This window comes from Echeneis naucrates, chromosome 8, assembly GCF_900963305.1.
Source record: "Echeneis naucrates chromosome 8, fEcheNa1.1, whole genome shotgun sequence".
Taxonomy (NCBI): domain Eukaryota; kingdom Metazoa; phylum Chordata; class Actinopteri; order Carangiformes; family Echeneidae; genus Echeneis; species Echeneis naucrates.
Genome location: NC_042518.1, coordinates 5,148,598 through 5,164,939, shown reverse-complemented (window position 1 = coordinate 5,164,939; position 16,342 = coordinate 5,148,598). Strand labels below are relative to the sequence as shown.

The 16,342-nt window shown below is 44.7% G+C and overlaps 1 protein-coding gene across 2 annotated transcripts; it reads left to right on the top strand.

The window, feature by feature from the left end:
• The first annotated feature begins 4,161 nt into the window (after positions 1-4,161).
• Positions 4,162-10,569, top strand: lfng (LFNG O-fucosylpeptide 3-beta-N-acetylglucosaminyltransferase). 2 transcript variants are annotated; one of them, XM_029508215.1, is made up of 8 exons: positions 4,162-4,590; positions 8,363-8,411; positions 8,615-8,717; positions 8,811-8,964; positions 9,045-9,130; positions 9,295-9,460; positions 9,541-9,626; positions 9,721-10,569. In XM_029508215.1, exons 1-8 carry the CDS (start codon positions 4,171-4,173, stop codon positions 9,785-9,787), a joined length of 1,131 nt encoding a protein of 376 aa, XP_029364075.1. In that variant the 5' UTR covers positions 4,162-4,170; the 3' UTR covers positions 9,788-10,569. The 2 variants fall into 2 exon arrangements, with proteins under 2 accessions (XP_029364075.1, XP_029364076.1); XM_029508216.1 differs by having other exon boundaries at positions 8,363-8,415; positions 8,619-8,717.
• The last annotated feature ends 5,773 nt before the right edge of the window (positions 10,570-16,342 follow it).

Here is a 16,342-nt window from a genome sequence, read left to right as displayed (position 1 = left end):
CCATGGATATGTCCTCTAAAGGAAGAGATCAGTCAACGACCAGCTCTTAATGTGTAAAGTCCTGTGACAGCTACAAAGAAAAACAAATCAGATTATGCTCACCGCCTCTGCAACAGCTCGCACATTTGATGCATTTAAATGATAAAGAGCCTGATGAGGGGACGCAACAAACAATTAAAAGTCCTTCAATTGCACCAGCGTCTCGTCTTTGTCTGCTGGACCGCCCTTCGGACGTCGCAGCAAGGTAGCTACAGACCGCAGACAAAAAGAGGCTGGTTGGGAAAATGGCCTTTTACTGCAGCACAAGGGATCTTTTCAGAGGTTTGTTTTGGTCACATAACCACCATCTTCTCTACGTCTTTACTTCACATTATAATATGGAAATAACTCACTGTTGTCAACAGCTTTTAGAGTTCCCTCAACTTCAGCGTTTGCCCCACGAGTTTACTGAGCTCTTAGTGGAAACATAAACCTGAAGGCTCTCCAGTGAATATCTCATTTCTGGTAACAATAAGGAGCCTTGTACAGTCCAAGATGGTGTGGAGGAAATAATTCTGGTTTTCAAATGAAAACTGATCTATCGTTGGCTGATATTTTGGACGGACTCACAAATGATCACAAATAGAAGATGGTTTATGGGTTGTATTGAGGTTAACATGTCCTGACTTGCTCCAGCTCAACCACTGACAAACGCCTTGGGAAATTTTAGGATAGTCATACTATAAAGGAGGAATCCTTCACGTGATCTGAAACCAAATTTTGCCATTCCTGATCATAACGTTTTCGTCGGACAACAAAATATTGTCATTTCTTGTCACATCTGGAAAATGGAGAAAATTATGAGACAAGATTATTTTGAAATTTCAATGTTCTACTTATTAAAGGATCTCAGTGCTTCCTCCACCCTGGCATGATGCCATAAAATACTATATCTGTGTCTATTGTTTGAAGTTAAGCTTAACGTTTGCGTGGCTCTTTGCATCATCTCATCTGAAGAGTGACCACTCAGACCTATAAGAGCTCTGCCTCTCTGCAAATCAATAAATAAAGGTCTTATTCATTTCTTTCTTAAGCAGCTGTGGTCATTGGAGAGTTTTTCCTGAGAGACAAGGGATGTCGAGTTCTGAGTGGCGTGTAGTTCAATCAGACTTAGTGTGTCGGTGATGGGGAAAATCAACACAACCAAACTCTGACCCCATCGCCCAGCTCTCATCCTCGGCTCCTCAGAGTCAGCGTAGTCTCCCACTTAAAAAGTAATAAATTCAGACCCTTACTGAGGTTGGCACAGTTTTGTTTATCATAATGAAATGAAACACCCCACAGCAATCCATTGTGTTTATTTTCTGAAAACTGCGAAGAAAAGAGGAATCTCTGGAGTGTGGGGGGCTCATCGTGGATTCTGGCCTCATAGCCAGGGCCCTTCTGCATGAAGTGAGAGCAAGCTGTACAACTCAGTGAAAAGACAAATTAAATGAAAATAGATGCAAAATGACCACAAAGGGACACAAAACTACGTGTATCATTTTTAATCTGGATTTCCGAGTTGAACCTGCGTGCTCTCGGGGGTCGATATTCTCATCGCTGCCTCGCCGAGCTCCAGAGTGTTTTAACTATCAAACAATGAATGCTGAGAAATCCTACACCGTTTCTCTAGAAATTTCAGGAAAAAAAAAGAAAATCCATAAACATAGGCTTTGAAGGGCTAAAATGTTAAATGGAGCCACATTACTGCAGCACTCTAGTTTACTGTGCAGGGGATCCAAATCCTCACACAGAGATCTAAATCCTCTCAGATTACAGATAACAGGAAAAGATGGAATTCAGCAGACACATATTTGAAACAGTCACTAATAAACAAAAGTTTCAAAAAGCTGAACCGTCCCGAGCAATATTCAACAAAGTGAAGCATAAAAGAAAAGAATGATGCGGTTTCAAGCTAACGTCTTCCATATTGTGTTGGCTGTTTGGATCTACATATACTATAAAGAGTATCAAGTTAACTGACATCGCCCGAAGATGAATGTGCACATGTGTCTCCAGTTTTTACGGCATTTTACGGCAAACAGAAATGCAGCTTTTTGGACAATTCATGTCTTCATGAAATACGAGCACCCCAAGATTCTTTACCTGCTGAATTTCTTGTGCGACGTATGTAATCATTGTCGGCAGGAACTATAAATAGCAGGCCTTTAATTTTACCATCCAACTGAGGCCCCATCAGCCACTAAGATCCCCCAGCGTGCCGGGACAGTCCGGGGGGGAATCAAACACGCTGGGGTTTAAATGTGGGTTTGTGGGCACTCTGTTGAGGATGTGGTCTTGTCTGAAGAAACTGGATTTAATCTGTGGTATTCAGGGAGGGTGTGTGTGTGTGTGTGTGGGAGGGGGGGGGGGTCAAACCAAAGATGAGACAGAACAGTGGGGTGATTTCAAAAGGAACAATAAGGTTTGTTTTCCCAAGAGGAAGCACAAAGATGAAATAAACCGGCTCAAAGGGGAGCGAGGAGCTCATACGAATGGAAGAAATTCATGTCATTTTGCACCATTTTTAACTCTCATCTGCTGCTCCTCAGAGTGTCGCCTCATTCCAGATGTGCTTTATTACAGCTCCTGTTCACAATTAAACAGCTGCAGTCAACAATAACCCTCACTGCGGTTATCATTGTTTTCATTATCATGAAAAGACAAAAACTGAAAATACATCCAACAGTGATCACATGTTTTCTTCAAACTGCAGAGAAAAACGGATCTCTTGATGGGTCTTAGTTTAGGGACAGAAAAACACAAAGTGACCACACAGAGGGGCGAAACAACAACAATGCAGGAGTCCCATATAGGAGGAGGGGGAGCCTCGCCTTACTGTACCTCTCTATGCCCATTTTCTTTGCATAATCCAGGGAGTCTAACTCAAATGTGTCCGTAAATCTCAGCAGTTCATTTAGTCACCTAAACATTTCCTGCGAATGAACTGTAAAAGTGATAACACAGCATTTTCAAGTCCTTCTATGGAGCACTCAAACAAGTATACACATTTATAAAATGTGATGTGTCTAAATCCAGGCCAAAGAGGCGGTTAATCAAAGAAGAATGAAGCCCCCCCTCCCCACGCCTGGTTTCTTATGCTTGCTTTCTGCACACTTTTTAAAAGGTGAAAAAAAAAGGGCCTGGTCAGAAGCAACAAAGCGGGGACGTAATTCATGTCCTGTGTGCGACAGTATCAAACCGAATAAAGCACCTGCAATGGAAAAGAAACTGTTCTGGTGTGAAAGTGAAAGACGGAGGAGTTAATTACAGACGATAAAGGATGATTGGGTGAAGCTCAATGTGATCTTTGTTTCAAACACTCACTTTGGGGGCCCGTTTTTCGATCTGCGTGTGAAACCTCTAATATCATTAATATTCTACCAAAGTGACAAGCTTGGCTCCGATCTTGCACCGAAGCAAAGCTGGACATTAATTTGGGTGGGTGGGTGTTGGTGGGGCCCCGGGCAGCTGCATGTTTTAAAATGTCTAAATGGGACTCATGTATTTTGGTCTGCGTCCCAGCACCAGACGGGCCTCGGCTGTGAGAGCCAGAAATTTGAATAACAAGTGTTGAGGAATGGCCAACTGTTTTGGAGTCCCCACAAGGTCAGCGGGGAACAATAGAGCCTGTTTCTTTGGTGGAGACCCCGTTCATGTTCACACCACCCAGCTGACTTAAAAAAAAAAAAAAAAAAAAAAAAGACAGTGTCACAGGGAGTGTGACAGGGCAGATCTGTGGGGGTGGGGCAGTTTTCCTCCAGGTGCTGTTGGAGATGCACCATCTCCTCCACCTGCAGCTTTGTTTCCCTTGGGTCAATCTTTGACTTAACTATCAGAGGACGAGCTGAACTTTAGCAGGAAAAAGCTAAAGCTTCGGCCACGCCCCTTTCCCGCGTCACTAAATTGGCGTGCTGCATTCAAGGACCTCCCACTGGGGGGCGTGGCCATCACGGAAGCTTATATATGTCCCCTCGAAACGGCGCACTCGGACACAGTTCCGCTATGTTCAAAGGTGGATCCTTAGTTCATCCTCTAGTCTTTTACTGAGAAAAAAAAAGAAAAGTAAATAGAAACATATGGACTTTGCATTGGAGAGTCGGGCCGCTCTATAGTTTTTAGCTTTTTTTTTTTTTTTAAGTTGAAATCATGCTGAAGAGTAACGCAAAGAAAGCAGCCATCTCTGCAGCCAGCACGGCGGCCGTCTGCCTGATGCTGCTCCTGGTCGTAGTGCAGCATCATCGGGCCAAGGTGGCCGAGGACGCGGGCACGGGGGCCACCGGGACCGGCTCTCCGATCCGGGACGCCGCGTCGCCGGCTGCAGAGGACGCGCGGCTCGGGAGCGCACCGGCGGTCAGACCGGGATTCTCCGCGTATTTCACCAAACTGAGCCGCGGACGCCGGGAGGCGGAGAAGCCTTTACGCGCCTCCGCGTCCGCCGCCGAGCCGCCTCCGGCCGAAGACATCAGCCCGGATGACATCTTCATCGCCGTGAAGACCACCAAGAAGTTCCACCGGCCCAGGCTGAACCTGCTCCTGGACACATGGATCTCCAGGAACATGCAACAGGTGAGCATTCATTCATGGCATCAACCAACCTGTCTTTTCAAATACTGTTGGCTGTTAGGTGGCTGCCCACAGTGCAGCATTGCCCCCCCCCCCCCTGCCCCCCCCCTGTCAGCAGAGGACACAGTCCCTGTAAACCATGCTGAATTTCCTCGGCTCTGTCACTTTTTATTCTCCTCAGAGTGATGTCCCTGAGAACGGAGGGAGCACTTTCAGGCCCCCCTCTCTCCCCGCTCTATTATTCCTCCTCTTTTTGGGTGTCCCTGTGAATGCACCCGGTGCAATGGATGCTTCACAGCGCCGAGTCCAGCGTTGTCCCCCTTCCAGCGCTAACAAAGCGTCTTTCTGAAGGGGGAAGAAAAGCTTTCCCAGCCCCTTGTCTCGCCTCTTCTCCATGGGAACGTGGGAGCCGAGTCTGGGTCAAGCTCACTGGAGGGATGGGAGAACGGGGGGCTTCTTTAGGAGGATGCCTGGGACAAAGGGGCACATCTATAGGAAAGCTTGTGCTGGGAAGTCGCACAGTGAGAACCAAGATGCTTGGCTACAGTGTGTGGAAAACAGAGGCTGGTCAAAGTGATTATTATTATTTTTTTTTATCCTACACCTTGGGAAGAGAGGGTGGGGGTGGGTGGGGGTCACAAATCCTTTCGATTTGCCCCAGGCACCGTCACATGCTCTTTAGCATCAATGTTTGGGGCGAGAAATCATCTTCCTCAGATGCATTTAATGTACAATAATCTGCCCCAGACATTGAGACTGAAATCACCTGCGTAGCCCCGATTCATGTTCAAATCTGGCTCTTATCATCTGTTTGTATGAGAACTGATTGTGCTAATTGGTTGTAATCACTGTGCTGGATGATGTTTGTTAACCCAGCCGACAGAGTTAACAGCAGGGCTCACAGGCGGGCAGCTGGCGGGTGACAGTGTGGACAAAAAGGGACACAGGGAGCACCACAATGCAGGAGGGAGTTCCTGGAGGACGGGTGCCAGGTGGTCTGGGGAGGGGAGGAGGCGGAGGAGGGGGGGGGGCAAACAAAAGACGGCCTTAATGCCAGCCATATGATGCTGAGAGTTCCCACCGTGTACATATGGCCATCCTCTGTGTTCATGTTGGGATTCTCACGCTCAGCTGATGAGCATCTGCGGAGTTTGGGTCGAGTTTTGTAGCTGCAGGCACAAGAGAAAGAGCTATTATTAATCCAAACGCAGGAAGACATTAGCAGACACTCTTCTTCTTTTGCTCTCGGTGCAGGTGGAGCTGCTGTCTGCTGCTGTTGACATGAGCAGCAGGGAGGGGAGATTATCTCTGTGATAGCTGTGTTGACACAATAGTGCCTGTGAGTCTTGTTAATCTCCGAGCCCATTCAGAGCATAAACAGCATTTTCTGGAAATCCACCACCTTGATAAATGGTTGCTAAATTCACAATGAACCGGCGCTTTTATATACAGTTATGTTTTACTGTTTTCTATCATTAAATTCTTTACACTGGAACAATGAAGCATCAATCTGAGAGGGGTGGGGGGGGGGGGTCAAACAGGAAAAAGGGATCCTGCCTCACACAATCAAAACTAGTTTTAAGTTTAAATTTTACACACACAGAGGATTTTAACCCTCCTCCTCATTTACCTGAACTGATTTGCAATCTTGGCACGTAGTAGCTTTTTCTTCTTTATTTTATTCATTTATTTATTAATTTATTTTATCAAAGCCTAAATTCCCCCTGCGAGCGCCCGGACAGCTGGCACCATCATCTTCATGGTAGTGTGCCACGCATTCCTCTCTTTAAGAGTCCGATGATTGGCCAGTGCTCCCAACAATGAGTGCATTACCAAGCAGAAGTAAAAAAAAAAAAAAAAAAGAAACCCGCTTGGCACTGTCTTTGCATGAATGAAATCGCCACACAGTGGAGCAATAAAGTAGTACGTGGTCAGAGAGTTTTTTTTTTTTTTTTTTGTCCCTCCTCAAGTCATTCTACACCCAGATTTGCAAATGTGTCCCTGATTTAAAAAAAAAAAAAAAAGCGAAGTAAATACTTTTAATGTGTGAGCCAGATGGGGGATGGAAGGAGGGGAGCCTGATGCCCTTCCTTCCTCTGGAGCTGGAGACAGCCAGCCAGGCACCATGTTCAGCTCAGACGGGGCTGTGCCAGGCCTTCCTGTGGTCAAGAGTGCCCCCCCTCCTCCTCCTCCTCCTCACCCAGTGGCTTCACACCTCTCATCCCTGCTCCATGTTGCTACTTTTTTCTTTTTACGTTTTCCCTCTGTGTGAGTTAGTATTCTGCGAAAGTAACTTCTTCTTAGCTTCACTTAAGAAACAAAAGACTAAGAAAAAAAAAAACCCTTCCCAGGGAGGTTTTCTCTTTAGTTAACTCCTGCAGCTGTATGCAAATGCTGGCAAACATATTTACAATTTACCCAGTGGAGACTTTACCCAGCATGAAAACTCACAGCATTGTTCTATTCAAGAGGCTCCGGCCGTGTATGTGGCCCAGAGGGGGGAGGAAGAGGAGGAGGCAGGATAAAGGAGGAAGGGGGGGGGTTGGAGGGTGAAGAGGGGCTGAATGGCCACACACGGTTTTCGATTTTACTAATCAGCAGTGAGATTCCTCCCTCCTACACCCCCCCCCCCCTTTCTGTCAGAGGCCTGGCAGCTGCCTCACTGATTAGGCCGTCTATTCAAAGGGCTTTAAAAGCAAACAGCGCCAGCCTCTGATCCCATCACCAGCAGAACCACCACCACCCCTTCCTTAAACAAATACAGGATCATGCCTTTAGCATCAAGCAACATCTGCTCAGTTTAGTCCCATGAACAGTTAGAGTGGCTTTATTTTCTTTGTGCAGAAGAAGGAAAAGTGGGCGAGCGAGATGTGGTCTGTCAGTCTGGCGAAGCCTGTTTGGACGTCAGAGATGTGGCGAAGGTGTGAGACGGCAGCACGACCTGGCGTGTAGAGACACGTGGCGTAGATAAGGCAGCGTGACGTTCGGCAGGTGCTGCCTCACCTGAGGTGAAGAGTAAACAGACCACTGGCGGTTACAAAGCCCACGGCCCGGCAGCCTTTTCATCATCACCATTCACCGGCTTGCACCTGCTTCAGTGTGAGCGGTCACAAAGAGCAGTTTAATCTTACCCCGGCTCTTTAAAGTGCTCCTGTAAGGTGTCCTTTGTTGTTAAATCCTTTTATGACTAACTGCTACATTTAACAAGCGCCTGCAGCCTCGTAGTTTGCTCTGGTTTGACTGACTGTCAGTCCTGCAGCAGCGAGGAGAAGTTTTTTTTTGTGACTGTGGTTTATCAGATCTCATGGCTTGACTGTAACATTTTTTTTAAAAATATATATTTGTGTCACCGTCTTGGTCGCATTCAACACGTTGAAGCTCGGCAGCAGGTCCAGCCGAGGGCAGGGGCTCAGCCGGGGGATGGGATACACGGATGGGGTGTGCGTGGGGGCGGACAGTCTGCCTCCTCCTTTGTTCTATGTCTGGGATGCTTCGGGGCGGCTGCACAGTTGCCATGGAGAGAGAGAAACGCAGTACAAAAGAGCTTTATTAGAGCAGGGGGTTGTTTAACTCGGGGTGTATTCCGCTGCATAAAAGACATGTTGATCGATGCTAATCACACCAGGCTTCGTGGGACGAAGAGGGGACTTTGGACACACTGTTGAATTCAATCTTGTGACTGCTTTCACATGATGAGCCAATACAAAGTGATTTTGATTTGTTGGGTTTAAAGACCACGGCGACTCATTTGTGATGTCCCTCTGTTTGTTCTCAGACCTACATCTTCACAGACGGAGAAGACGATGAGCTGAAGAAGAAAATCGGTAAGTTTAATGCTCGTGGGGGATTTCCATCTTAAAAAAGGGATGCACGTTGTTAAATACACAAAAGACCAACTGTGAACTTGTGCGTAGCTAAATTATACGTTAAAGGCCATAAAAATTCAGCTTGAAGTGTTCTGTCTATGAAAGATGGCAATGAAATGCAGAGCCTCCCCTGACTGTGCATCCTTTCATTGTTGGTGCAGGGAGTCATGCAATCAACACCAACTGCTCTGCAGCTCACAGCCGACAAGCTCTGTCCTGCAAGATGGCTGTGGAATATGACAAGTTCATAGAGTCGGGGAAAAAGTAAGTATCGCTTCTCCTCCACGTTCATCTAAATGGTGGTTGTTACATCTGAATATGTCAGGATGCAATAACTCATCTGGTTTTGCGTCTCAGGTGGTTCTGTCATGTTGATGATGACAACTACGTGAACGTTCGGGCTCTGGTGAAGCACCTGTCCCAGTACCCCCACACCCAGGACATGTACATTGGCAAACCCAGTCTGGACCGGCCCATAGAGGCCACAGAGAGACTGGGGGACAATAAGATGGTATGCATGATATTTTAAAGCTGTAGTTTCAGCTTATTTTTCAGATAATAATGTGTAACATTTGTGTTTCCACTTTATAGAAACCAGTGAACTTCTGGTTTGCTACTGGAGGAGCAGGCTTCTGCGTGAGTCGGGGTCTGGCACTGAAGATGAGCCCGTGGGCCAGGTGAGATTCAGACACACTCACACGCTCTGTATTGTTACTTACTTTGCAAGTCAGGATGAAAATAACTAAAAAAGAGAAAATGCCCCAATAGTCACATTTTAGGACTTATTTGGTTTCTCAAAATGAAATCCTCACGTTGCTGATTTTGTCTTTTGTCTTTCCAGTGGCGGCCACTTCATGAACACGGCGGAGAAAATCCGCCTGCCTGACGACTGCACCATCGGCTACATCATCGAGTCGGTCCTCGGCGTTCCACTGACCCGCAGCAACCTGTTCCACTCCCACCTGGAGAACCTGCAGCAGGTTCAGAGGTCTGAGATCCATAAGCAGGTGAGCGACTTATCGCCCTCTGGCATGAATGACCAAAGCATGAATCTTTTATACGTTACTCATAATAATTCTTCTTGCAGATTACTCTCAGTTATGGGATGTTTGAAAACAAGAGTAATATCATCAATCTGAAAGGAGTGTTTCCTGTGGAGGAGGATCCATCCAGGTCTGTATTTAATGACCGCCCGCCGGTTTAATCTGAGTGTCAGCACCTTTTCACAAAAACCAAACTGAACATTGCGTTCTCCTTTTTTCTGCAGGTTTAAGTCTGTGCACTGTCTCCTGTATCCAGACACCCCGTGGTGCCCGCCTCAGGTTGCCTTTTAGGGCGACGGCTCCTTTCTCATCCTCGTCCCCGTTGTGCCTCGGTATCTGAAAGGCTCAAGGGGACCAGTGTTTGGTATTAGACCGTGTGACTGCTGCTGCTGTAGTGGTGCGCGGTCTTTAATAGTTTTACTGGGCTGCTGTGCGGCCCGCCTCGGGACTATTTCTTCCTGTCTGGAGCCAGGACAACCCCCCCATCCCCCCATCCCATTATGTTCTGGCGAAGGACTCCGGCTCCCGGCAGGAAGTAGCTTTCAGCGTTAAGCTTTGCAGGCAATCAGTTGAGCTTTGTTATGTATATGTTGCTTGGAAGTGTATCTGCTATTCTCATAGAATGTATTGTCATATATCCAAGCCTTTCTGCCAGCTTTACAGAAACATTTTTTGGTTTTTGCTTTCAAAAAAGGCAAAGCCATTCAAGTCTATTGGCTTTTTTTGGAGAGTTTCTTATCACATATAATTGGCCTTTTTTTAATTTTATTTTTTACTTTTCATTCAGATGACTCCGGACAAATGCTCTAATATGAAGATGTACTTTTCAGTTAACAGTGTTATTTCTCCCACAAACCTGAGCTGGCAGTAGGCTGATTTCCAAAAGCATCGTGTGTTGACCAAATCTGAGGCATATCAGGACAAAGCACTTTTTTTTCCTTTATTGATATTTTTATGGTGAGCTGACCTAATATTTACTTCCTTTAATGGAAATTCCTCAGATTTGTGTCAAGCCTAACAAAAAAAAAAAAAAAAAAGAATAACCCCTCAAAATCTATTCATTATGTATTTAATAACACTCCTTGCATTTGTTACAATCAGGGAAAAACAGTGACTAGAAGAGATTTTGATTTTGGGGTTACAATCAGCTTTTGAATTGCTATGAAAATATATATATTCTTTTTTGGGGGGGTTTGAAAATTGCACATTTCAGTTTGAAATGAGCTGATGTTTTTGCTCCTGAGAAGATGCTCCCCTCTAAAGGTCCAACAGTAAAGAGGCAGAGAACACAAAATGGCAAAGGGAAAAACAAAAGTTTGAACCACAGTATCAAATTAATAACATCTATAATCTGGGCCACAGTCTATAATAGTTTGCACAAAAGACTGTTGAGCCTCTGTTGTCATTTTTATTATTATTATTATTATTACTGTTTAACATGAATGTTCTCTATTTACAAAATATTGGCTGGTTACTGTTGAGGCCTGTGAGGAGAAAACTTAACAAGAGCAACGTCAGTGTTTCCACATGGAGGGTTTGTTCCCTCTGTGTCATCTCTCACCCATATTGGGTTTCACTGTACATCTTGATGACAGTATTGTGTACTGTGCCTTTTGTTTAAACGACTAGCTATTGTATATGTTTAGAATGTAACCCCCCCCCCCTCCTGTGGTTTACATACGCTTTTAATGACCCAGACATGATTTTTGTGCCGCTTTGAACTGTGCGACTAAATGACTGCGGTGTTTATTCTCCAGTATCTGGAGGGTTTCGAACAGTTCAGTCCCATTTCCGGCTTCTCAGGGATTATGAGCTGATCGTGGTATTCACCTACCATGGGACCCACGGTGGGACCTAAAACTTTGAATAAAAGTGCATAACCACTGAGAAACTTTTAGGTAATTGGTCGTGTTTTTATTTCGCACTCTTACAATCCATGGTCTTTTAGGGATACACGAGCTTCCGCTAAACAGGAAAAGGAATAGCTAGAAAATATAAATGCATAAGGAAACCAAGCGTAACAGAAACATGTCACATGCACCACTATATTTCCTCCTTAAACTATGAAATACTTATATTCCATTTTGACTTGGACATAAAACTGTGAGGAAAATAATGTATTCCATTTAACATCAGTGATAGGAAATAAATAACTTTCACGAGCACTTTAATAAATCAAAAATCCGTCATGGTGTTAAAGCGAAGAATGTGAATTCTTCCCCCCGGTTATTATGATGAATAGTCATATTCCGTGCTAAAACCAGAGTATATGGATTTCCGAAGTGATTTTTAGTTCTACAAATGCTTCCCCCAGGGTATTTTCACGTAGTCTTCGGAGAATAAAATACTCACAGAAAGACAGATTGCTTGCAACTTCTCTAATTATCAGCAGTCGGTGGTTAAAAAAAAAGAAGACATTATCAGCCTCCTGAGGCGGATGCTGGCTGAACCCTGACAGGCCCGTAGCTGGAGATCCATCACCAAAGGCCTCACATGGGAGACAAATTAGCTGGCGCAAACATTCCCGCCACAACCCATAATCACAGCTTTGCCATGCAGAGATGTACAGTGGGAAAAACTCCAGTCTTTTATGTTTCTAAATCTCATGTTCAAACAGACATAAGTCATCCGGGCCCCGCTTTATTCTCTTCGCTGACTCACAAAGTACTTCTATTGAATCTGTACACAAGTTTTCAGATCACACATTTGTGCAGAACAGAGGAACTGCGGCTGCTTGATGAGCAAATTCACTTATTTATTCAACACGCAAATGGCTGATCAGCTTCTCCTGGGTTGCTAACAAGAGGAAGAGACAGATTCCTCCTCTGGCACTGCACCCATGGGAAAAAAGGGCATGTGGCTTAAGTGTAAAACTCTTCTATTACTAAATTGGCAAGCTGTGAATGTGCAAACAGTAATCGGCTCAGGAGCAGTTTGATCTTTTCCTACAAGAGGTTTTTACATACATAACAAATCATACGAGTGTTGGTCTAATCTGTCTCTGATCTTTTTAAAGCTAGACTCTGAAAACAGTCACACGTTCCGAGTCATGACCGCCGAGACGTGTGCATTGTCAGCGTTGCGCGTTGTTTTCGTGCTCCAAGAGGCAACTTCATTTCAGAGAGAAGTCTTCATGTGAAGCAGTTCAAGGCGAGAAAGTAAAGTACGAGAGTTAAACTTGGCTAAACTCATTTCCTCCAGCTCATTTGTAATCCCTCTTTGTCAGTAATCCCCCAAACACACCAATCTGTCACATCTGTGAGCAACTTTGAATGAATGGCAGTTGTTATGTGTGATTACTGTCCTGTGGTGGTTTCCCATTGTTTATCTATGCTCCATTTGCTATTGCAATTATGTCTGTTCCCATACCAGCAGCTGTAGAATTAAAAAAAAAAAAAAAGCTGCATGTTTTTAGCGTACGCCATTAGCATCTCAATTTACACCCCAAGCTGAGGCCAAATTTTCAGCCTCGCACACAGAGGGACAGTCCTGGATGCAGCAAACACAAACCGTCCCATTTTAAATCCCTGTTTTCATGCAAATGAAAGGTGTTGGTGAGCTTCAGCCTACATTTCAACATCACAAGAAATTAACGACCCGTCCTCAGATAAGAAGTCGGTATCACGACAGGAAATGAAATTTCTCCAAAACTGTGCTTTTCAAATTCAAACTCCTGGAGCCGTTTTGCATATGCATGATATGACAACATGAGAGTGATTACATGAAAACATCCAACTGCAGACCACCTGCCAGTCTGCGCGCTGTTATGAAATCTGACTGCAGGCTGTTTCTGTGGCTGATCATCTGCCACAGATAAGAGAGCCAGTATCCAAAAGTGTCATCATGTCCTGTTTACAAAACAGAAAACAACCGTATCAACCGCGTTCGTCTCAGTTTGAGTCATACTTGGGAAGAAATGCAGCTCGTCTGGACAACTTTTTCTCCTCTTCAATCCCCCCGAGGGCGGAAGCCAAATGTACAGACAAGGGGTGTCTTGTCTCATTTAATGACCCAACAATCTGAGCTGGAAGCTGTTACCAGTTTTATGATCGCTCACATGAATGGCTCTAATCTCTGAATGAGACACAGTTTAACTTTGAATTCTTAATGTATAAATACCAAAACCCACAACCGATAAATAAAAGAATAACAGCAGAAAAAGAGCTGGGAGAGACGTCTCTGCCACCCAGCTGGCCTCTCTTGGTTTAAAGTGAATTAAACAAACATCAAAAAAACACAAAACAAACACAAAACGACAAACTAACACGACTAATGAGCACAAATAGTAACAATCACAACGTGATTTATGAGTTTTACTCCTAATTTAATGACCTCTGTGTACGGAAATGTTGAAAACAAAAAGAATCCACAAGTGACATGATATCATGAGTTTAAAAGTTGTCTGCATTAACAAGAAACAGCAGAAACATTAAAAACTGAAGCTTCACGCATCTCAACAATGACATTGTTTCCGCCCTGTCTTAAGGTGGAATGAACGCAAGCACCTTTGTAATTCTTGTAACGGTTTGTGCCCTGCTGATTGAAACACAAACTACAGGGTGTGCGTTCTTGCACCTCCCATCAGCGCTCTGAGCAGAATATGTGAAATTTCACAACACTGTAAAATCGCTCTGTTTGTTTGAGCGAAAACCAAAACAACAGCTCTGACTGTCGTTAAGTGGAAAAGGCAGGATGGAGGGGAGGGGAAGGGTCGGGGTAGATGTGGTGAGGTGTGGATGGCTGCCACTGAGGGACATTCCTCAGAGTGTGGGGGATTACAGGGACGCTGGCCGCTCACACACCGCCTTCATGACTTTCCTTTGCTGTATCAGTCAGTCTCCAATTAACAGCCTGCATTGTCTGCAGGATTAGCAGTGGCGGGACAAGTCCCACCGGCCCACAGAGAGATCTCACAGCAACTGGCACAACGTTAATCCTGCTCAGTGTGAGCTCTGAAGGCGGACCAAGTGGGAGTTTACTATAATCCAGGTATCACATATCCCTGCTGTAGAAGCACTTGAACTTCATAGTGAGCAGCTCTTGAGTGGAGGACTTGAGGAATCTGGAGGCGGACCAGGATTTCTGCTCTGAGCTGGCCAGGAGCTTTTTGTTGGAAGATGTGCTTCAAGAAATGAGCGATTTTAACATTAGGCGTTCAAATTCAACTCCATCCTCAGAGACTCTGCACAAAAATGATTTTAAAATCTACACTCGCCCACACACCTCCACTTTTCGAGTGTGCGTAAGGAGCAGACATTTATGTGCCGCAACACTCTTGTGTAATATTATCGGCCTTATGTAGGCTGCAGAGACTGAAGGTCAAACTGACATTTATTAACTGTTAAAAGGAAAATTATGTCACAGCTCTATATTGATCCTTCGAGGAAAAACGGCTCATTTCAGCGAAGGTGGTAAATGTTTATAATCTGTAAACCTGCCTCACACAGCTACACTGACAAAAACCAGAGCGATGAGACTGATCTAATAATATTTTACAAAGCAAAACGTTTCTCATTCAGTTTCATGGCGTGACCAACCACGCCAACCAAAAGCAAAACTGTCATTCAACCATATCTCTACATTCATTATGGCAATTTTAACTGTCATATAATTGCTGCTCCTTTATACAGTAACATAACATTGATCATATTGTTAGAAGGGTCATTTGCATTTAAAGCAACAAAACTGAGTCACAGTTGCACAATTCAAATCGGGATGCTTATGATGGCACACGGTGAAATCACATAACCTCCCAGTGAATTTATGCTGACGAGATGATAAACATGCTGACGGTTAAAGTGCTATAAAAGTTTTAGATGATAAAATCTTGCAGGCGTTTTGACTATGTCTGATTGCTTCTGCAGATGTCGATTGTGTTTCTGAATCTTTCCGTCTAATGTCGGTGAAAAGGATGTTCATATTTCCGTCACGTTCAGCTGAGATGATGTGGATAAAACTCCGGGGTGGCAGAGAAGCACTGGGTCATGAAAAAAAAAAAAAACACAAGTCAGAAGACTTTCAGATAACTTTCAAAGAACAGGGAGAGGAGAGGAGAGGAGAGAAGCGCTTTGGGAAAAGTCATGATGCATCTCAGTGAGCAGGAGGCTGTGTGTGTGTGTGTGTGTGTGCGTTTGGTGTTAAAAGGTGAGGAGAGGAATAACTAGACAGCTCTGTGAACCCTTGGCTGGGTACGTGCTCCCTCTGGCTGGTCCGGCTGATGTGCACAAAGGAGGAGCTGAGGTGTGAATAACATGAGCACTCACGCAGCTGCTTCCCTCTGAGCTCGGCCACAAAGGAGACACACCAGGGAACCTGTTTCCTTGACTCCCTTTAACTTGGAAGCCACAAAGATGCAGAATTCCCTCCAGAAAACGGGACACAAAGGTGCTCGCGCCCTCAGTTTTTCTGCCTCGTCCATCCTGCAATGACAAGACAAAGATCAGCGGTCAAAGTGGGAAGTATGGAAACAGGAGCACTTTACAGTTTTAGAGGAAAACAAATGGAGGAGTCAGGGTTTTATTTCGTTTCATTTCTTCTCCTATCAGTCAACTTGCAACCTCTTAAATATATCTGGTGACTTGTTTGAGGGACAAGAACCCCCACAGGTTTGGAACAGTAGGAATCAGACTCTTTACTACTAAATTCTCTCTGAATGAATAAAATGGAATAACATTGAAAGTGATTTTTTTTTTTACTTCACATAAAAGTACATATTTATCATCTAAGCTATTTATCACTGAAAACTATTTCACAGCAAGTTTTATAGAAAGAAACAAAACAAGACATCCCTTTCATCTCATCGGTTATGTGCCTGAGAATTTCCCAAAAGACTCCCCGCCATGGGAG

What these genes read in the sequence shown, in the direction of transcription:
- lfng (XM_029508215.1), top strand. Translation starts at nt 4,171, where the DNA reads ATGCTGAAGAGTAACGCAAAGAAAGCAGCCATCTCTGCAGCCAGCACG. An exon ending in TTCATAGAGTCGGGGAAAAA is followed by an intron (nt 8,718 to 8,810) that starts GTAAGTATCGCT and finishes TTTGCGTCTCAG; the next exon opens with GTGGTTCTGTCATGTTGATG. An exon ending in GGTCTGAGATCCATAAGCAG is followed by an intron (nt 9,461 to 9,540) that starts GTGAGCGACTTA and finishes TTCTTCTTGCAG; the next exon opens with ATTACTCTCAGTTATGGGAT.